This window comes from Castor canadensis, chromosome 14 (assembly GCF_047511655.1).
Source record: "Castor canadensis chromosome 14, mCasCan1.hap1v2, whole genome shotgun sequence".
NCBI classification, from domain to species: Eukaryota; Metazoa; Chordata; class Mammalia; order Rodentia; family Castoridae; genus Castor; species Castor canadensis.
The window spans coordinates 21,990,500-22,010,210 of record NC_133399.1 but is presented as its reverse complement, the minus strand read 5'-3'; the positions used below and the strand labels follow the sequence as shown (position 1 = coordinate 22,010,210).

The following is a 19,711-nucleotide window of genomic DNA, read 5'->3' as shown; positions in this document are numbered from 1 at the left end:
GGCTAATGGTGTCTCACCCGGCTGAGTATTTCAGCGCAAAGCACTCTCAGCCTCCCAGATGTCTTGGCCCAGCTGGGTGTCCCAGTTGACCAGGCAGTGCACCTTGGTCTAAAAGCAAGGTGTCTCTGCCCAGGTGGACATCTTAGCCCAGGCGGGGCTCTCAAGGTGACTGGTTGTCCCGGTCTCACGGGAGGAACCTCTCAGCCCTCAGGAGTGTCCCCAGTGTTCTAAGGGGGCCGGGGCTGCAGCTGAGTGGTAGAGCGCCCACGCAGCACGTGTGAGGCTCCGTTCCATCTATCCCCAGCGTGGCAAAGGAATCCCAGCTCTGTACTTCCAGTCTTCTCTGTACCCCTTCCCAGCTTGATTTTGCTCTGTGGTTCTCTCATTTTCTAATCGACTAGGCAGTTACTCACTTCTGTCATTTACTGTCTCTAGGCCTGACTGCAGTACTAGCTACACAAAGTGGGACTTTGCTCTTACCACTGACGCAGCAGTCAGAACAGGGCAGGGTGCACATACTAGGTGCTCATTAAACGTCTCCCGGGAGAAAGTGGGTGAGAAGGCACTGGTGTCTCTCAGGCTCTGCTGTTGGGGTCCACCCTCCCCTTTCCTCCCCCTAAACCCTTGCCAGGCTCGGGTGTGGCGCCACGGGGGCTGGGGACACTTACACAGCTATGGACATGCTGGCTGCAGACAGGGGGCTCACTTCTGCCACCTCCTTGGCTTTCTGTAGAGCAAGTTTCTGGTTGGCAGCCTCTTCTTCTTCTTGTTCATCCTAAAAGGCACAGGGATCCCTGTTCACAAAACTGGGCCTCGGGCCTCGCTTCTCATCCCACTGCTGACCATGGCGACATTTGAAATATTTAAAAGAACAGGTGTAGCCCTGGTGTTAACCAGTCAGTACTGATAATGGGGTACTGTGAAACCCCTTCCATACAGGTCTGCTCTCTAGCTCACTAGTAACCCTATTTTAATGTTTTGTTTTTTGGAGACAAGGTCTGGGTATGTAGCCCAGGTTGGTCTTCAACTCGACATCCTCCTGCCTCAACCTTCTGATTGCTGGGATTATAGGCATGTACCACCATGCCCATCTTATTAACCCTATTTTAATACACCACTAGAAGTGAGCCAGAGGAAGACAGCTCTCTTCCCTTCCCATATTGCTAATTTTTAATTAGTTAATTTATTTTTGCAGTGCTGCAGGATGAGCCCAGGCCTCCCAAATACTAGGTGGACACTCTGTGGAGCATCGAGCTGCGCTCCAGCCCCTTGGATTTTTTTCAGTGCTCTCTGAGCCATCTTTCCCCTTCAAACCCCACTAGCCTTGGCACACAGAAAAGTCTGGTGTTCATGGCTCATGCCTTGTGTTGCTAACAGCCCATAGAAAGGGAGTCAGGAAAGGAACTGCTAGTCTCAGTCCCCACTGTGGGAAAGGGAGGGAAGGGGCCAGCTGGACACCTGGCTCAGAGGGGAGGAGGAGGAAGAAAAAGGTGAAGGAAGATTTTTGTTTTTAAATCCATACAGAAAAAGATGTTTTTGGACTTTAAATCCTTCTTCAGCCAGCATGCGTTGAACAGAAAAGCCAACAGAAAGAAAAAGAGAACGAGAAAGACAGATACAAACCCACCACTAAGAGAAAAAGCACTGTGGCCACAGCGGGGCTGTCTCCCTGCAGGAAGGAATCTCAGGACAAGGAACAGCCTCGCCGCCACCTCAGAACCCAATAGATGAGCACATTGTGACTCCCTGTCTCCTGGTGCCACACCCAACACCCAGCATCTCTTAGAATCAGGCCCTGGCAGACTCCCAGCCCGCACCCCCCCCCCCCACGAAACAGCCACAGAATCAGGTCTGTGCCCCAAATCTGCATTTTCAGCAAGCTCCCAAGTGAGTACGAAGCACGTTCAGGTTCAAGCAACCAAGACACAATACTTAAAAGCACTACATTCCACATTCCAGTCCAGACTATATGGGTTCAAATTCTAGCACCGCCACTTACTGCTGTGTGACCTCAGGCAAGTCTCTTAACCTCTCTGTGCCTCACCTTCCTTATCTAAAATTTCAACTTTTCTCTGATTCGCCTTACTTCAATCTGACAAGCTATGGATTTTTACAAAAATGTCTGGTTTCTCGTCTGTCTTCCCAGCTTGAATCTCTGCTCATGAGGATAGGGGCATGTGCGTGTTTTGTGCAGTACTGTGTGTCTGGTTTCAAGACGGAGGCTCTGCTCACAGCAGGTTCAGTACACGCTTATTGAATGAGTGATGAAATCTGTAAAGTGGAACTCAGCGAAAGTTCCAGAAATGCGTGTGGGCTAATGAGTGCCTGACCCCGGCTTCTCCCCCATGCCAGCCCCTGGTCTAATAAACTGAAGGTCACAGTGGGATGGCCCCATGGTGACATATGCCAGCCCGGCTCCATGGCCGCCTGGGGCCTGGGATGAGGGAGATTTCTGCTTCTCACCGGTCAGTGATGGAGCCAGGAAACTCTGTCCCTCCTGCCAGGGCTGACAGGTGGAGGGTTGGCAGGGCCAGCTAAGGTTCAGTTCAGTCTCACCAGCAGGTCCTGGCTGGGGAGCCAAGAGGAAGCCTGTGCCTGCTACCTGCTTTTTTTTGGTTTTTTTAATTCCATGGAGCCAGCTCTGGCTAGCTCCTGAGATGTTCCTGACACCCACCCACCCCCAAACTGCACAAAGGTGCGCTTCATTGTTCCTTCTCCCAGGCCAGTGCCCCTGCCCCTGCCCCTGGGCATACAGCCTGGATTTCAGCCCTGTCTCTCCTCCTGGCCCTGCTTCCTTTGTGCAGTGTGCCACCTGAACCACCACTCTTGGCAGCCCGCTCACAGGCTGTCCCAGGGGCAAGGGCTGTGCGACTGAAAGCAATGTTACCTCCTTTCTGCCTACAGAGGTGGACCTGACTCCCGGGCAGTCCAAGGGTGCCTTGGGGCATGTGCCCGGTTTCTGCCCAGATAATTCAAAGGCACTGATCATGAATTTATTCTGATCTATTTAACTGGGCTTCACCTTGCAAAGATGGCATCTCCCCCACCTCCTAAATTCTCTCTGGCCTCATTTCCTCTTCTCTGGTTTTTTTTTTTTGTGGTACTGGGCCTTGAACTCAGGGCCTACATCATCAGCCACTCCACCACCCCTTTTTCGTGATTGGTTTTTTTTTTTAGATAGAGTCTCGCAGACTATTTGCCCGATCTGGGTTTGAACTGCGATCCTACTGCTCTCTGCCTCCTGAGCAGCTAGGATTACAGGCGTGAACCACTGGTGCCCAGCCTCTTCTCTGCTCTTTGAGGGATCAGATCTCTGCTCTTTCAGTTCCTAGTCATGTGGTAGTCACTAAGATCCCTTAGGTTATTTCAGTTTCCCCGTCTGAGACGTGGGGATAACAGTAACTCCCTACCTCTCATGGTTGTTGGAGCCTGGCGTACAAAGAGGACAATTACATTTTTCTGTGGTTATTATTTTGATTTTTTGTTTGAGACAGGGTCTCAATATATATGTAGCCCAGGCTGGCCTTGAACTCATAATCCTCCTGCATCAGCCTCCCAGGTGCTGGGATTACAGGCGTGCACCGTCATGCCTGCTTAGCATCATATAATTCTTTACTGATACTACTCAGAAGTACAGTCCAGGGGCACTCCATCTGTCTACCTCTGAGTACACAAAGACATACATGGAGTCCCAGGCTCCTGTGCAGGCTGCTACTGCCCATCTGCCCTCAACCCCATTCTCTGTCCTCCATGGAGGCTGACCTGTGTGTACGACACTGAGCCTCGTGGTGGATTCCAGCCCACCACTGGCTGGTTCCAGCCAGAGACCAGAGAAGGTGGGGGGCACTTATTGTGCCATTCTGTTTGTGTCGTCCCGTGGGTCCCCTGATGACACGGTCTGTGCCAGCCTCTTTCCATAATTCTCCAGCTCTGCTGGGGGTGCCTGTAAAGCTACTCCCTGTCCCATCCTTTTGGGTGGTGACAGCACTTGCTAGCCTGGGGACCAAGCCATCCTATGGAGGCCCTGCCTGATCTCTGTAAATGGGTCCTGGGCTGGAATTTGCCATCTCTCTGGCCGGCAGCCACTGGCTCCCCTTCCCTCCCCTCTCTCTGCCATGGAGCTGGTTTGCTCAGGATCAGTGTGACTCTGGGGGACGGAGAGGTGAGAGGTGCATGGTGCATCTGGCCAGGCCAAATGCCGCAACCCTGTCCCCGTGTCCCACCAGCCTGATCTGTCGTGACAGGCAACTTGGTCAGGTAGACGTCCCCCCGCGCCCCCCACCTTGGTGAGCTCCTGGGCGTTGGCCAGGTTGTCCACAGCGATGGCCAGGAACACGTTCAGGAGGGTGTCTGTGGACACCGGAGTCAGGGAAAACAGCTGTCGCAGGGAGGCCCGAGTAACCGGGTCCCCGCCCCCACGAGCCCAGCCCGCCCCGTCCCACATCCCCAAGGATACAGTTCCCGAAGAGCGTGAGGACGATGAAGTAGATGGAGAACACCATGCCGCCCTGCACACCCCCCTGAGACTTGATCCCGTCGTACATGACCTCGTTCCAGTCCTCGCCCGTCAGGATCTGGAGGGAGAGGCGCCCAGCTGGCCTCAGCCCCACCGTCCCCGGAGGAGCCCGGGGCAGAGTCTGCCCCACCACATCTGCAGTGACCCGCCTGGGCCTCCGTCCCTGCAGTGGAGGCCGTCAGCCTGGTTGTAACTCCATTTTCTCTGATGGGGTCTGGGGATCTGTGATGAACTGACTCCTGTCCCCTTCAAACTCCTGTGCCAAAGCCCTGACTCCCAGACGGTTGGTGTTTGGATGCAGAGCCTTTGGGGAGTAAGGGGGTTAGACGAGGTCACGAGGATGGGGCCCTAGTGACAGGATAAGCACCCTTATAAGGAGAGAAAGAGACCAGGGTCAGGGGCATGACTCAGGTAGTAGAATACCTGCCTACCAAGTGCAAGGCTCTGAGTTCAAATTCTAGTTCCGGAAGACGGAGAGGGAGTGGGGAGAGAGAGAAGAAAAGAGACAGACCGACAGAAACAGACACACACCAGGATTCCCTCACTCTCCACCACGTTAGAACAAAGCAAGAAGGTGGCTGTCTGCTAGGAAGAAAACCCTCACCAGAAACCCACCTGCCACTACCTTGACCTTGACCTTCCAGCCTCCAGACTGTGAGAATTGGCTGTCTGGTGTTTAAACCACCACACTGTGATATTCTGTTATGAAGCCTCATGGGCTCATGGCGATAGAGAACTGAACTACATACAAAGCTCAGCGTGCACGAGGCAGCCCCCAAAACCAAAACCGGGCTCAAGGGCAAGTGGTGGATTGGGAGCTGATGGCCAGAAAGCGCCAGCGACAGAGAGGAGAAACCAGACTGGGAAGGGGAGGTGGGAAATAAAGGGTATGTTATTGCCTGTAATCCCAGCTTTTGGGAGGCTGAGGCAGGAGGACTGCAAGTTCAAGGTCAGGTTGTGTAATGGAGCAAAATTCCACCTTCTTGAGGATGAGGGAGCTGGGGCATTTATCCACCCAGGACCGCTCCTTTAAAAGCAGCGTGAAAAAAATTCACCCGTACTGCTGGACCACTGCGCCAAGACAGGGCAGGTACGGTGACCAGAGAAAGATAAATACATAATTATTGTGGTGCTGGGGCTGGACCCCAGGACCTTAGCACATGCTAGGCAAGTGCTCTACCACTAAGTTACACTCCCAGTCTCTGCCCATATTTTACAATAAATTAAAAAAGGAGGACTGGAGGCTTCAAATACAAAGTAATGACTTGATCAGTGTACACGGTATACAGCTATTGGATTGCCACTCGGTATCCTGTACATAGATTCAGGCTGGCCTTGAACCACAACCCTTCCATCTGTCTCCTGAGGAGCTGGAATTACCAGTAGCCACTGCAGCAGGCACAAGCTGTCTTATTAAGGACAAACATTTCCTGTTCCATTGGCCTCACTGCATCTTAATACTAATAAAATCTGTATTCTAACAGCAGGAAAAGATGAAGGGGAGGAGGAGGAATTCAGAAAAGCCCCTTTTTAATTTCTGACACTAGGAGTGTCTGCCCATGAGGCCGGGTGAAGGTCATACCTGAAACACTGTCATTATTGCTGCTGGAAATGTGTCAAAGTTGGTGGGAGGAGTTCCTTCATCAAAATTAAACCTGCAGGGAACAACAGGGACATTTCACATTAGACTAACCCCAGCTGCCCCGAGGGCTCGGTTCAGCATCTCATCTCCATGGCAACAGCAGCAGCAGGAGTGGTACCCAGGGCCCCACGCATCTGGATGGCTGCAATGAGCATCTTGGCCACAAAGAGGGAGGCTAGCGAGGATCCCTGGCTGTACAGAGTGTGTGTAGAGGAGAAGTTGGAGATTTTCAGCAGTACTTACTGGCCCCCAAAGAGTTGCATTCCCAAAAGGGCAAAGACCACGATGAACAGGAAAAGGAGGAACAGGAGACTGATGATGGATTTCATAGAGTTGAGAAGAGAGACGACCAGGTTTCTGAGAGATGCCCAGTACCTGCCAACAGAGCCCGGGGAGGGGACTGTGTCATCCTGTCCCCCTCCGTCCCCACCCACTGTCAGGATGCCAAGGGACCCCAAAGACTTACTTTGTGACTTTAAAAATACGCAGTAACCTGAGAGCTCGTAACACACTGATTCCGAAGGACGTGCCGGGTTTTATGACAGCCCAGATAACTTCAAAGATGCTTCCGATGATGACCTGGTGCACAGAACCAGGTCTCATGGTCACGGACAGTGTCCACCCCACCAGCAGTGTTACTCAGCCCAACTCCCACCCCCAGTGGAGCAGCAAGGAAGGTCCTTTTCTATTTTATTTATTGAAAGTACACACACTTCTGAGAATTACACAGGGGATGCCCAAGCAGCTACTCTAGAGACAGGATGAGGCTGGGGTGCAGCTTAGTGGTAGAGTGACAGCCTAGCATGTGCAAAGGCCTTGGGCTCCATCCCCAGCACCACAAGCAAACAAACAGGCCCTGCCCCTCCCCAAACAAGCACAGGTCGAGGCAGTATTCTGTAAGCTTCCAGAGACCCCAGAGATAGCCTTAATTTTGCACTAACCATTACCTTGCGCTTTTAAAAAATTGATGTGAACTGGGTGTGGTGGTAGTAGTGTATACCTATAATCCCAGCACTCAGGAAGCTGAGGCAGGTACTTGATTCCACTCCTACCTCCTCCAGCCCCTGGCAACCATGAATCTACTTTCTTGTCTCTAGGGTTGGCCTGCTCTGGACATTTTGTAAATTGAGTTATGCAATATGTGACCTTTGTGTCTATTTTCTTTCACTGAGATTTGTGTTTTCAGATCTTTGCCTTTTGAAAGTACCATTTCCCTCCCTTTTTTTTTTTTTTTTTTTTTTTGCAATAGTGGCATTTGCTCACACCTTGAGCCACTCCATCAGTTCTCTTTTGTGATGGATATTTTCAAGATAGGGTCTTTTGAACTATTTGCCCAGGGCTGGCTTTGAACTGCTGACCTCCTGATCTCTGCCTCCTGAGTAGCTAGGGTTATAGGCATGAGCCACTAGTGCCTGGCATGAAAGTACCATTTCTAAACAGTGTAGTTTGAGGCATTTCTTTTTGGCAGTTCTGGGGATGGAACCTGGGGGCTCGAGCATGCTAGGCAAGTACTTTCCCACTGAGATATACCCTGAGCAATTTTTTTTTGTAGTACTGGGGTTTGAACTCAGAATCCTGCTCTTGGTCACAGGTGCTCCATCACTTTAGCCACGCCCTCAACCCCCTTTTTTTTTTAAATGAAAAAAATTAGTCTTATTCTTTAAACATTTGGGTTATTTCTGTTTGGGAGTTTTAGTCATATGTATTTACTTTTTCCTCCAATAACAAGAAAGTTCTTTTAAAGTGCTCAGTTACTAAGAATTACTAAGGACTTGGGATATAGCTCAGTGGTTAGCACTTGTCTCGTATGCATAAGGCCCCGGATTCATCCCTAGTACTGTGAAAACCAAAACACCAAAAAGCATTACTAAGCCTTTTTGAGATTAATAGGGTCGTGGTACATCCATCTGGCTGTCCTGTGCCCGGCAGCCTGAAACTGTCAACTCTGCTGTTGTTTGAATGTTGGGCCCCAAAGGCCTGAATGTTAAAGGCTTGGTCCCCAGGTTTCTGCCATTGGAAGGTGGTGAGCTTTTGTGAAGCAGGTCCTAGTGGGATGTCTTTAGGTCATTGGAACAGGGGGACCTTGGCCTCTTCCTCTAATCTTGGCTTCCTACATGTAAAGTGAACTGTCTGCTTCACCATGATGGAATGCCTCCCCAAGCCCAAAGCAACACAGCCAAATGGTCATGGAACTTCCAAAACTGTGAGCAAGATAAACCTTGTCTCTTTATAAGTCAGTCATCTCAGGTGTTTCGTTACAGTGACGGAAGGCTGATGAACACAGCAAAACCCTCCTTTCACCACCAGCTGTGGGTCATCCTTGTTTGAGTCTCCTGGTTACCTGTGAGTGTCTCTAAAATAAATCCTTAGTAGTGGAGTTGCTGGGCCACCACCTCTCTTATAAATGTCCCCTCTCTATGACAGTGTCTACATTCTGGGTCTCTTCTTATTCCTTCTGATTCATCTCAGTCTGTCATACCCAGGGATCACCTTACTTCTCCCCTCACTTTTTTTTTTTTTTTGAGACAGGGTCTTATTCTGTAGCCCAGGCTGGTTTTGAACTCTTGATCCTCCTGCCTCCACCTCCTGAGGGCTGGGCTTACAGATGTGTCCCACCATGCACAGGTCCCTCTCCCCTTCCAGCCTTTGTCTCCAGCCATTCCAGGCCAGAGCAGGAGCAACAGATGGCAGAAACAGAGTACTTACCCCACAGTCAAAGCAGTTGAAGGAGGAGTGGAAGTAAGGCCGCGTCCCAAGCCCATACATTTTTATAAACATTTCGGACATAAAGAGTCCTAAGAAAATGAATTCTGCATAGTCTAGAGGAAGGAGGAAATAGAGGCGGTTAGGCTTGCCAGGAGTACAGTTCCATGAGGCTCGGACATTTTCACTGAGAACAAAACCTCTGTCCCCAGCTGGGCCTGGTAGGCAGGGCATCCAAGGGACACCTTGGTCAAAGGCTCCATGCTGCTTCCTTTCCACAAGCCTCAGTTTCACATCGATTAAAGAAGAAGAGGAGCAATTGTCCCCCCTTCCAATCACCAGCCACCATCAGGACAATATATATATATTTTTTGGTGGAACTTTGAACTCAGAGCTTCGCACTTGCAAAGCAGGCACTCTACCACTTGAGCCACACCTCCAGTCCATTTTGCTCTGGTAATTTTTGAGATAGGGTCTCAAAAACTGTTTGCCTGGGGCTGGCTTCAAACCATGATCCTCCCAATCTCAGCCCCCCAAGTAGCTAGGATGACAGGCGTGAGCCAGTGGTGCCCAGTGACCTGTGGGAATTTCTTAGCTACAGCATTGGTGAGTCTGGGGGGACCCTCAGGACCTCAAATCCAACTTCCACCCAGGACAGATGTGGAGTGTGACACCCAGACAAGTGACTACACTCCATTGATTCTAAGACCCATTTTTGCTGACATTTTGACATCTCTGAACTCAGCATGCCCTAGTTAAGACAGCTGTGCTCTTTTATTTCTTCACAGCACATAAGAGTTCCTAATAATTGAAGACATCTTTGGTCAGTGGGTACTGACTTGCGCAAGTTCACATGGTGCGTTAGGAGGCAGGGAAAGCATTGAGAATTCAAGGTCACCTGGTATCCAGAATAGAGACCTCATCATCAGACACAGCTTTCACTCTGGAGCCCAACTACCTAGGTTCAGACCCTGGCTTCAACTTCCGAGCTGTGTGACTTAACCTTTTTGTGCCTCAGTTTTCTAAATGGAAAATGGGGATAATAAAAGGATCTTTATAGACACAAAGGCCCCACACAGGAAGTCCCAGTCTCTTGTTTCTAAACCAGGACAGATGACAAGGTGATTAGTGGGGAGAAAAGAGATTAAAAATAGCCCATCAGAAAATGGGAGATGTAAAGGCCTCATTTATAAGAGACTCCAAGGGACCCGAGCACAATTATAAAGTTTGAAGTAGGTCAGGATTCTCAGAAGAAGAACTGCTCCCTCGGGGGTGTCTGGGTTGCGTGTGAAGGTGTCAGCCAACGGGATGGGGAATAATGAGACAATGACCTTGATGAGGCTCGTGGGTCTTTATAGGGCAAACACTTCACATCTCTTGCTGTGGACCAGGTCAGGAGGTTACCGAGTAAGTCAGACGGGTTAACAGATGCAGGACAAGGCAGCCATTAGGTGAAAAGAATGTTTGAAAGTCCCCAGTCAAGGCTCAGAAGACAGAGCCTGGCCATCCACTTGTCCCCTTCCCCGCCCAGGCACTCGTCTTGTTGGTTTCTGAGAACTCTTTACTTTTGAAGACCTGGCCGGGTGTCTCCCTATCTTTCACTGATTCTCCTAGCTCCCAACTGGCCCTCAAATTTTATTCTGACTCCTGGAATCTGGCAACAGACCCAGAGGTCAAATCCTTGGGGGTCCTGGCACCCACTGGAGGGGATAGTCTAAGAATGAGCCCCAAATGTAAGGAAGCTGAAAAGATCAGAAAGGAGGAAGGAGAGAAGCAAAAGTATGAATGAAGAAGGAAGCAGGGAGTCAGAAATGAGAGAAAATTATAGCCTTCCATTTCAAAGGCACCCCACCTCTTAACTATAAATTACCTTAACCCTCCAAGAGATGCACACAGACATTAAATATGTGCTTCTGTTTTTATCTGTCTTGTGGTCTCTGTCTTTCTCTGCTTCTCTTTCCTTTTGTAGCCTCCCACTCCCCCATCAGCACCCCTGTGCCTCTCTTAGGATGAATAACCTGAATTGCAGCTTTTGGCTCTCAGGCCTGAGTTAGATGGGCTATGGTTTGTCCCTCTAAAGGTTTATGTGATGAAAGCGTTGGTCTTCAGGGTGGTATGGGTCTTTAAGAGGCGGGGCCTAGTGGGAGGTCTTTAGGTCATTGGCGACATGGCCTCCCAAAGCGATTGTGGGAGTCCTGTCTCTGTCTGTCTGTCTGTCTGTCTCTTTCTCTCTCTCCCCCTCTCCCCTTGGTTTCAGATGTGACCAACAGAATCACCTGCCATTCACTATGATGTTGCCGTAACCGAGATGATTCACTGTTTGGATCTCCAAAGCTGTGAGCTTAATAAACCTTTTCTCTGTACAAAGTCAGCTGCCTCAGCACTTCATTACAGTAGCGTAAATCTGACTTATGTACGTAAGTGTCCACTACAGTACCATCTACACTGGCCCCAGTCACTGCTGTAGAAATGACCAAACGGAAGAGTAGATGCAGTGAGGACCACAAAGGGAATGTCACTACCACAGGAAGAGAGATGGAAGAGGTGGCGTGAGGTGGGGATTAGGGGCTCTGGGTGCTGTGATACTCACAGAGGAAGTCAGAGAGCCACTCGGGTTGGTTGTAGTGAACGATGGCGACACACAGCGTGTTGAGGGCTACCAAACTGAGCACAGTCCAGTAGAAGGCCTGAGTTTTGACCATGCGGCGGATGTAAAAACGCACCCTTCTCTCCTTCTTGTGGAAAAAAGTTGAGTTCTCCAGCTTGGCACTTTTGATGCTGGCTCGGGCGAAGGGTGACCCTGTGGGGGAAGAGAGGATGGACAGTGTTAGGTTTAGCATGTTCCTGGGGAGAGAAGTCACCAGCGTGCAATCACTTTCTGAGAGCAGCCTGGTGCATGCATGGAAGGCCTCCAAGAAGAGGTGTACATGTTTCACTTTAGAAATAATCACCGAGGAATGAGCCAGGCATGTCCTTTTCCTGCACATATTTTTGCTGTTAAGCATTTATCAAGTACTTATTGTGTGTCAGGCTTGGTTCTTGTACATAATGTATGTATGTGATGGAATAATAGCCTTTAAAAAGTTGAGGGAATTTTTGTCACTCACAACAATGTGGACAGAGCTGGAGGGCCTATTCTGGGTGAAACAGGTGCTCAGGACACATTGGGCAATAGAGCTTTGCCCTCCTGGGACATCTTTGCTGGGGAGATAGACAGTTTACTTATTATTAAAATAATCATTTAATTAATAATTTTAATAATGATTTTTAATTTAATATTTATTAAATAAGTAAATCAGCATTATGATGGAAATTGAAGAGTGCTATGGAAAAATGACAAAGTAAAGCACAGTAAGGGGACTGGGGGCCCCCCAGGGTATTGGCCTAAGTCACCCTAGTGTCGCAGGCAGAGGAAATAGCATATACAAAGGTCCTGTGGCAGGAACGTGCCTGCCCGACGTGTAGGGAAACAGCACGAAGATGTCTGTGTGGCTGGAATGGGGTGGTTGAGAGGGAGATTGGTGAGGCCGGGGAGGTGAAAGGAAGACCACACTGGGCTTTGGCTTTCACTAAGTGAGGCAGGAGCCACGGACAGTTTTTCAACAAAGGACAGATGTGACCTCACTCAGGTGTCTGTATCTGTGGGGAGAGCAGCGGGAGGCAATTGTGGCAGCCTGGAAACCAAGTTGGAGGTGACTGCCATGGTCCAGGCAAGTGATAACGCACAACCTGGACTCAGGTGGAGGCTGAGAAGAGGACAGGTGGACGATTTGGGACATACTACTTAAGGTAGACTCGACGTTTGCTGAGCAGTTGGGTGTGGGTGTTATAGAGCCTGCGCTCCTTGAGGGGTGGGGCTGCCACCCACTGAATGGGGGAAGGCTTTGGAGGAGGGAGGAGCTCAGTTTTGGTAGACGGAGTTGATTGATTGAGTGACTGCTGTGCTGGGGATCAAACCCAGGGTTTTCTGCATGCAAAGCAAGTAGCTGTACCACTGGGCTACGTCTCCAGCTAAAATACCTGTTCTGCTGCTTTAATTGCACTCACCAGTTCATGATTTATTCACTCACTAGTGCATCCATCCATTCATGCAACCATCTCTCCTTTCAGCCACTTGTTTATGCATTCGTTGTCCTTCGTCCGCCCATCCGCGCACCCACCCATCATCCAGCCAGCCATCCACTGAGCATGTTCGTGGAACCATGTGACTCATGAGGCACGTGACACAGCTCAGTGTGTGGATTCCCCCCAAATTCACATTGAAGTCCTAACCTCTGGGACCCAAGCATGTGGCTACATACAGAAATAGGATCTTTAAAGAGATAACTGAATCAAAATGAGGTCGGCCGAGGGAGGAAAGGACTCACCCACGGAGGCCATATCGGCCAGCTGCTCCTCAGCCTCTTCCGGGTTCAGCAAATCCGTCTTACTTTTCTTTATGGTGGCTCTCCGCAGAGCTCCAACAATGGGACATAGCAAGAGAAAAGCCCGTTACCTTCTTCCTCCAACAGTGACGGTATGGACAGGACAATATGTCCTTGGCTTCAACCCCCCACAAGTGGCTGGCAGCCTGGATAGTACGCCCATTGCACAGATGGGTAAGCTGGGGACTGGGAAGGCAATATCACTTTGCTTTAAAGGGTCAACACAAGAATCTAGTCCTTCAGAGTTCGTGTTCTCAGCCACTATTTCCCCTCTGGTCTATTTTTATGAAGACCTTTGTATTTTGGAGGGACGGGGGTTTGAACACTTGCAAAGCAGGTGCTCTACTGCTTGAGCCACACCTCCGGTGCATTTGCTCTGATATTATGAAGACAGGATCTCAAGAACTATTTGCGTGGGGCTGACCTGACAAGCCATGCTCCCAATCTCAGTCTCCCAAGTGGCCGGGATTACAGGCGGGGGTCACCCTGCCCAGCAAGCATGGTATTTTCAGTCAACACTCAGCTCTCTCTAACCAAGTTTCTCCCCTGTGGGACAATAGTCTTTAACAGTGAGCTGAACACTCAGTGGGATTATTAATACTATTATTTATTCATTTTGCAAACAGAAATGGTGCAGACCCTGTGCTGGACAGAGCCTTAAGGCTTTCTCTTTGCCATAATGAAGCTGATCCTAAGTCTGTCCAGTGAGGTAGAGGTAGCAGTTTTCCCCTTAGCTGAGACTTCCATTACCCTCAGTCACCTGCCACCTGGTCACAGTGCACTGAAGAGTCTGGAAATAAGCCATTCATACATTTTAAGTAAGCTTTATTACAGTCTATTGTCATAATTCTATTCTCTCATTAGTTATTGTTGCTAATCTGTTATCGTGTTTGTGTTTTTTACTGGGATTTGAACTCGGGGCCTCACATTTGCTAGGTATATACTCTACCACTTGAGCCACTCCACCAGCCCTAATTGCATCTAATTAATAAACTGCAGCATAAGTAGCATTGGAAAAATATAGTATATACAGGATTTGGTACAATCTGTGGCTTTTTAGGTGTCCCTGGGGGGCTTGGGCTGCATCCCATAGTTAATGGGATTCTGTGTTGTGAACGTTCTTCCTGTGTTACAGAAGAGGAAGAAAAACCAGAAGAGGCTGAGCACATGGTTAAAGCAGAAGAGGGAGGGGCAGGTCCAGAACCCCTCCCAGAGAGCAATATCCCCATTCCTGGAGCCACCCTGAGCTGACCGGGCCTTGTGTGTGCTCCTGGCATGGCTGGGACCCTGAGTGTCCACCTCTAGAGGCCTCAGGACCCAGTCCCCTGTCCCCCAGCCTCAAGCCTGGCTCAGAGCAGTTACCATCAAAGGGGTGTCTCTGTTCCACGTCTGTCTCGTCCTCAGCAAGGATCACCTCTTCTGAGAAGAAAGGACACAGAGTTAAGCAGCCGGGTCTGGGGGTCCCAGGTGTGGGGGAAGCGGGGACCCTTGGACTGGGAAGAAGCATCCACCTGGCCTCGTCCACTCCTCGCCTCCTGATGGTACAACTCAGCCAGCCAGGAGGGAGCCCGGCTGCTTCTGGCTCCCAGTCCCATGTCGCAGCAGAGTCACAGGCTGCGTCCAGGCTGTGGCAGTGCTGAGAGGTGGTGGGACCTTAAGAAGCGGGGCCCAGTGGGAGGTGCTTAGGTCATGGGGGCGTGTCCTCAAAAGGGACTAAGGGAGCTCTCCTGCAAGTTGTTCTAAGAGGGATCCTGAGCCCTCAGTCACTCTCTGGCTTCCTGTTGGATGATGTGATCTCTTTCTGTGCCCTGAGGATGTCACAAGGTCCTCACTATTGCAGGCACCACGCTCTCAACTCCAGAATTGAGAGCTGAGTCAAACTCTTTTCTTAATAAAAGTCTGTCTGCTTCCGGTACTTTGTTACAGTAATGAAAAATGGACTAATACACCAACATTATCCCTGCCTTGGCCTATAAACCCCTGTTTGATGTGACTCTTGTCAACCCCTTGTCCTCTCCTACTGTTCTCTTTACTCACTTCTGCAGGCACACTGGCTTCCTGGCTATGCCCCAGGGCCTTTGCACTTGCCATTCCCTCTTCCTGAAACTCACCTCCCCACATTTTCTCTTTCTTCAGATCTCTGCTCAGATGTCCCAGCCCTCGGGAGGACTGGTGGCTGCCAGCAGTACACGTGTTTATTTTGTATGTTTTTTTTTTTTTTTTTTTTGGTGGCACTGGGGTTTGAACTCAGAGCCCTCATGGCTTGCTAGGCAGGTGCTCTACCACTCAAGCCACACCCCCAGCCCACACATAATTATTTTGTTTCTCTCACTAGAAATGTGGGAACCTCGAGGGCAGGGCAGGGATTTGGTATGTTTTGTTCACTACCTATCCCCAGAGCATGGGACAGTGCCTGGCACACAGCAGGTGCCCAATAAGTGCTGACCAGATAGCTGGCAATAAATATGTGCCTACTGTGTGCCAGGTTACAGCTGTAGGTGACTTAGCTTAAATTATCTCACTGAATGCTCAGACAGCACTGTGAGGTGGGTACAGTCAGCCCCTACGGGCCCTGAATCCACAGATTCAACCAACCATGGATCACAAATATCCATAAAAAGACATTTGTTCTGAATGTGTGAAACTTTCTTTATAATTATTCCCTAAACAATGTAACACACAACCACGTAACAGCATTTGCGGTCATCTGAAGACGATTTCAAATCTACGGGAGAACCTGAGTAGGTTGTACAGAAGTACTACGCTATTTTCCAGAGGGTGTGAGCAGTCACAGATTTTGGCACCCATCGGGGCGACCCTGGAACCACTCACCTATGGAAAGCAAGGGACGACTGTACTACCACTATTTTTATTGAACGGCTAAGAAAACTGAGGCATATGAAGGTGACGTGTGGGTAGGAGTGGAGAAACTTGACCATAATGCAATGTTAATTTAGGTCTTCTTTTTTTTTTTTTTTTGGGTGGGACTGGGGTTTGAACTCAGGGCTTCACCTTTGCAAAGCAGGTGCTCTACCGCTTGAGCCACACCTCCAGTCCATTTTGCTCTGGTTATTTTGGAGAACTATTTCCTGGGCTGGCCTCAAACCATGATCCTTCCAACCTCAGCCTCCCAAGTAGCTGGGATTATATGAATGAGCCACTGTGCCTGGCTCTCTCAGAGTTTTGATATCCTATTGTGGATTCTTGTTGGTAAAGGACCAACATCTGAGCTTGTCTTTCTCCTTCCCTTATGACCCTCCCTGGAGCCCTCTCTGAAGCGTGTGTGTGTCTCTCTGGGCTTTCTGCTCTGGGATTTCCATCTGGGGTCCCCAGATGAAAGGGACTCACCTGCTTTTGAGATCCACTCCATGTACCCGTTGAGTTCACGTTCAATCTGCTGTTGCCTCCTGAGTTTCAGGAAAGCCCGCCGGTTCTCCACCCGTTCTCTTTCTTTGGCAAACTCCCTGTAGAAGCATAAAGAGCCAGGGTGTGCTGTTATGAGAATTCTAGGGAGCGTGTGTGCGTGCGTGCGTGCGTGTGCGTGTGTGTGTGTGTGTGTGTGTTTGGAGGTTGACTGGTGTGTGTTTAGTGGTTTCCAACAGCAGGGGTCAGTCTTCTGGGAAAGAATTGTAATCTTTTTTTTTTGGTGGCACTGGGGTGTGAACTCAGGGCTTCACACTTGCAAAACAGGCGCTCTACTGCTTGAGCCACACCTCCAGCCCATTTCGCTCTTTCCATCACCTGCATCCAGCTAGAGAAAAAATGAAGAGCATAAAACCATGCCACACTGCTACTGTTGGTTGCACACTCCACTCTCGTTCTCTGTAGACCTGGCTAAAAGATATTTTCAGGCCTCCTTTAAGTTAGGCCAATGAGAAATAAACTGGAGACTCCTGTGGCAGACTCATTTCCCTGATGTAGACCCCACCTCTTCCCGTGTCTCTCCTTCCTCTTCCCGTTTGGAGTGTGGTGTGGTCCTCTTGTGAGCACCAGGCAGCGTCTGGAGACCAGGAGGTGTCCATTGGTCAGAAACCTCTGGTCAGAGTGGAAAGCTGGAAGAATCTGAGGTCGCTGTGGGCACCATGGAGCCCCCACAGCAGTCCCCACAACTTCTTATAGTGACAAATGCGGAGTCCATTTATAATTAAGCTCCTCCCAATTTGTGTCAGGAAAATGCATTTTTGATTATATGCGATGACTTTTTTTTTTAATTTAGAAAACAGCAGTGGAAGAAACCCAAACAATTGTGCTTTTTTAGTAAAAAGAAAAATTCCATGCAGTAACATAAATTTATAGACAATAAAGCCCCCAGGAGCTGGCTCACTGGTTGCTCTTAGCAGTGCACAACTTGTGCAACTGTACATGGCTTGCTAATGAATGTCTGGCTGACCCAAAACAAGGAAAGAGCCTTGTTATTTGCCTGGTGACAAAACAACTTCCATGGCCTCTTTCTGGAAGGAAGTTCACAAGGAAGAGTGGGATGGAAGGGGGGAGGCAGAGACTTACCCAGAAAGCACACCCAGAACAAGGTTCAGCATGAAAAAGGAGCCGATGATGATGAGGGGGATGAAGTACAGCCAGTTCCAAGTGTTCCCTGAGGCGTCGTTGCTCTGTGGGGTGCAGAGAGGAACAGCAAGTGAGAGCTGAGTGGGACTCAGTTGAGGCCTGACATGGGAGAGCCTCCTGCTCTCCTGGGGCTCTATCTCAAAGGATCACAAAGGTCTCTCTTGTCACATGTCCTCACTGGACCTTGGAACCAGCATGACACCTAAGAGAACTTTCCAGAACAGATCCCAGAAGGAGAAGGGGGAAAAAAAAGCCATTGAATTGGAGAAAGGGATCCTTGCATCCCTCTCTTCTCCCCACGCAGTCACAGACACCCCCAGCATGGGTGATGGACTGAAGCATCTGATGAAGTCACCAAGAGAGACAGCAGGGCCACGAGCCTTTTCCTCGTCTATTCCCTATGGTGTCAATGTCAACCACACACACACCCACACAGACACACACCCACACCCACACACAAAAAACCTCCCATAAGTGCCCAGCTCAATTCTCAAGGGGGGAGAAGTCCACAAAGAGGACACTGCCTGAAACAGCGAACAGGAAACTGCAGGAAAGAGGAGGACAAGGAGGAGAAAAAGACAAGAAAAGGAAAAAGAAAAAGGAGGAAGAGAAGAAAGAAGAGGAGGAAAGAAAAAGAACGGAAGAGAAAGGAGGGGAGGAAGAGAGAAGGCAGAAGGAGGTTGCTGTGAGAATAGCATCTGCACTTGCATATGCTCTATGCGCTGTGTTTGAGGGTCCTCCCCTCGAACCACTGCTCTGTGAATTCACTTACTCATTTCCTCTTCATGGTGCCTTATGTTACCCCCGTACCCATTTTACAGTCGAGAAAACAGGCTCAGAAAGACAAAAATCACCAGAGTCACAGTCAGTTAAGCAACAGATGTGAGATCTGCACCAGGCGCCTGGCTCTCCCCCAGCAGCCATAGAGGACTTCACCTCTCTGTGCCTAAGAAGCCTTGACTCCAGCTATTGGTGATCCAGTGGCTTGTCACCCTGTGGCACCTGCAGAACACAGGGCTCCCCCATGTGGTTTTAAAAGCTTGCCCAAAAGCTAAAAGGAGAATGAGCAACACCGCCCGGTGTTGCTGGGGCTACGGAGCGACTAGAAGTCTCGTGCCCCGTGGGTGGGCGGGTGACACGGTGTATTAGTCTCCTGCAGCTGCTGTAATAGTCACAAACTGGGTGACTTCCACAACAGAAATCTACGGTCTCCCCGCTCTGGAGGCCAGAAGTCCAAGGCCAAGGTGGGGGAGGGGCAGTTCCTTCTGAGGACCACCAGACAGAGTCCACCCCCTGCCGTGCTGCCCCTTCCGGTGCCTTCCCCGTCATCTTTTGTGTCCCTTGGCTCGTAGCTACATCGCCCTAGTGAGCCTTCATCCTCACATCAGTGTCCACACTTTCTGTCTTCTCTAGGGACACCAGTCCTAGTGGATTAAGGACTTACCTGGTGACCTCAGCTTAATATGCAGTGACCCCACTTCCAAAGGTCACATTCTGAGATACTGGGCGGTGGCGGTGGTACAACTTCAATATACGAGTCATATCTGTTTATTTTCTGATACAGGATCTTACTCTATAGCCCAGGCTGCCTTCAAACTCATGATCCTCCTGCCTCAACCTCCCAAGTGCTGGGATTACAGGCGCGCACCACCATGCCCAACTAACATACAAGGGAACACGTACAACCATAACCACTCTGAGAAATGAGTTGAGAGTTTTACTCAAACTAATTATGTACTTTGGTGACGGCCTAGTCACGGCACTTTTGGATGACTGACTCGATAGAAGTAGAGCTCACATTCACCAAAGGCATACCCAAGAACACACGTAGAAGTGATGTCCATGAAAAATTCCCAAACT

The 19,711-nt window shown here is 49.8% G+C and overlaps 1 protein-coding gene across 2 annotated transcripts in view; it reads right to left on the bottom strand.

Annotated features, from left to right (window-relative positions):
* The window catches only part of Cacna1a (calcium voltage-gated channel subunit alpha1 A), a 189,767-nt gene that overhangs the window by 66,483 nt on the left and 103,573 nt on the right, over positions 1-19,711 (bottom strand). For both annotated transcript variants that reach the window (XM_074053975.1, XM_074053974.1), the window contains exons 7-18: positions 17,792-17,895; positions 16,634-16,749; positions 14,648-14,704; positions 13,229-13,318; positions 11,452-11,661; positions 8,865-8,977; positions 6,625-6,737; positions 6,402-6,533; positions 6,099-6,171; positions 4,457-4,574; positions 4,283-4,350; positions 669-775 (exon numbers count right to left, since the gene is read on the bottom strand). In XM_074053975.1, coding sequence (XP_073910076.1) covers positions 669-775; positions 4,283-4,350; positions 4,457-4,574; positions 6,099-6,171; positions 6,402-6,533; positions 6,625-6,737; positions 8,865-8,977; positions 11,452-11,661; positions 13,229-13,318; positions 14,648-14,704; positions 16,634-16,749; positions 17,792-17,895 — 1,301 coding nt within the window. The remainder of the gene's footprint in view (positions 1-668; positions 776-4,282; positions 4,351-4,456; positions 4,575-6,098; positions 6,172-6,401; positions 6,534-6,624; positions 6,738-8,864; positions 8,978-11,451; positions 11,662-13,228; positions 13,319-14,647; positions 14,705-16,633; positions 16,750-17,791; positions 17,896-19,711) is intronic.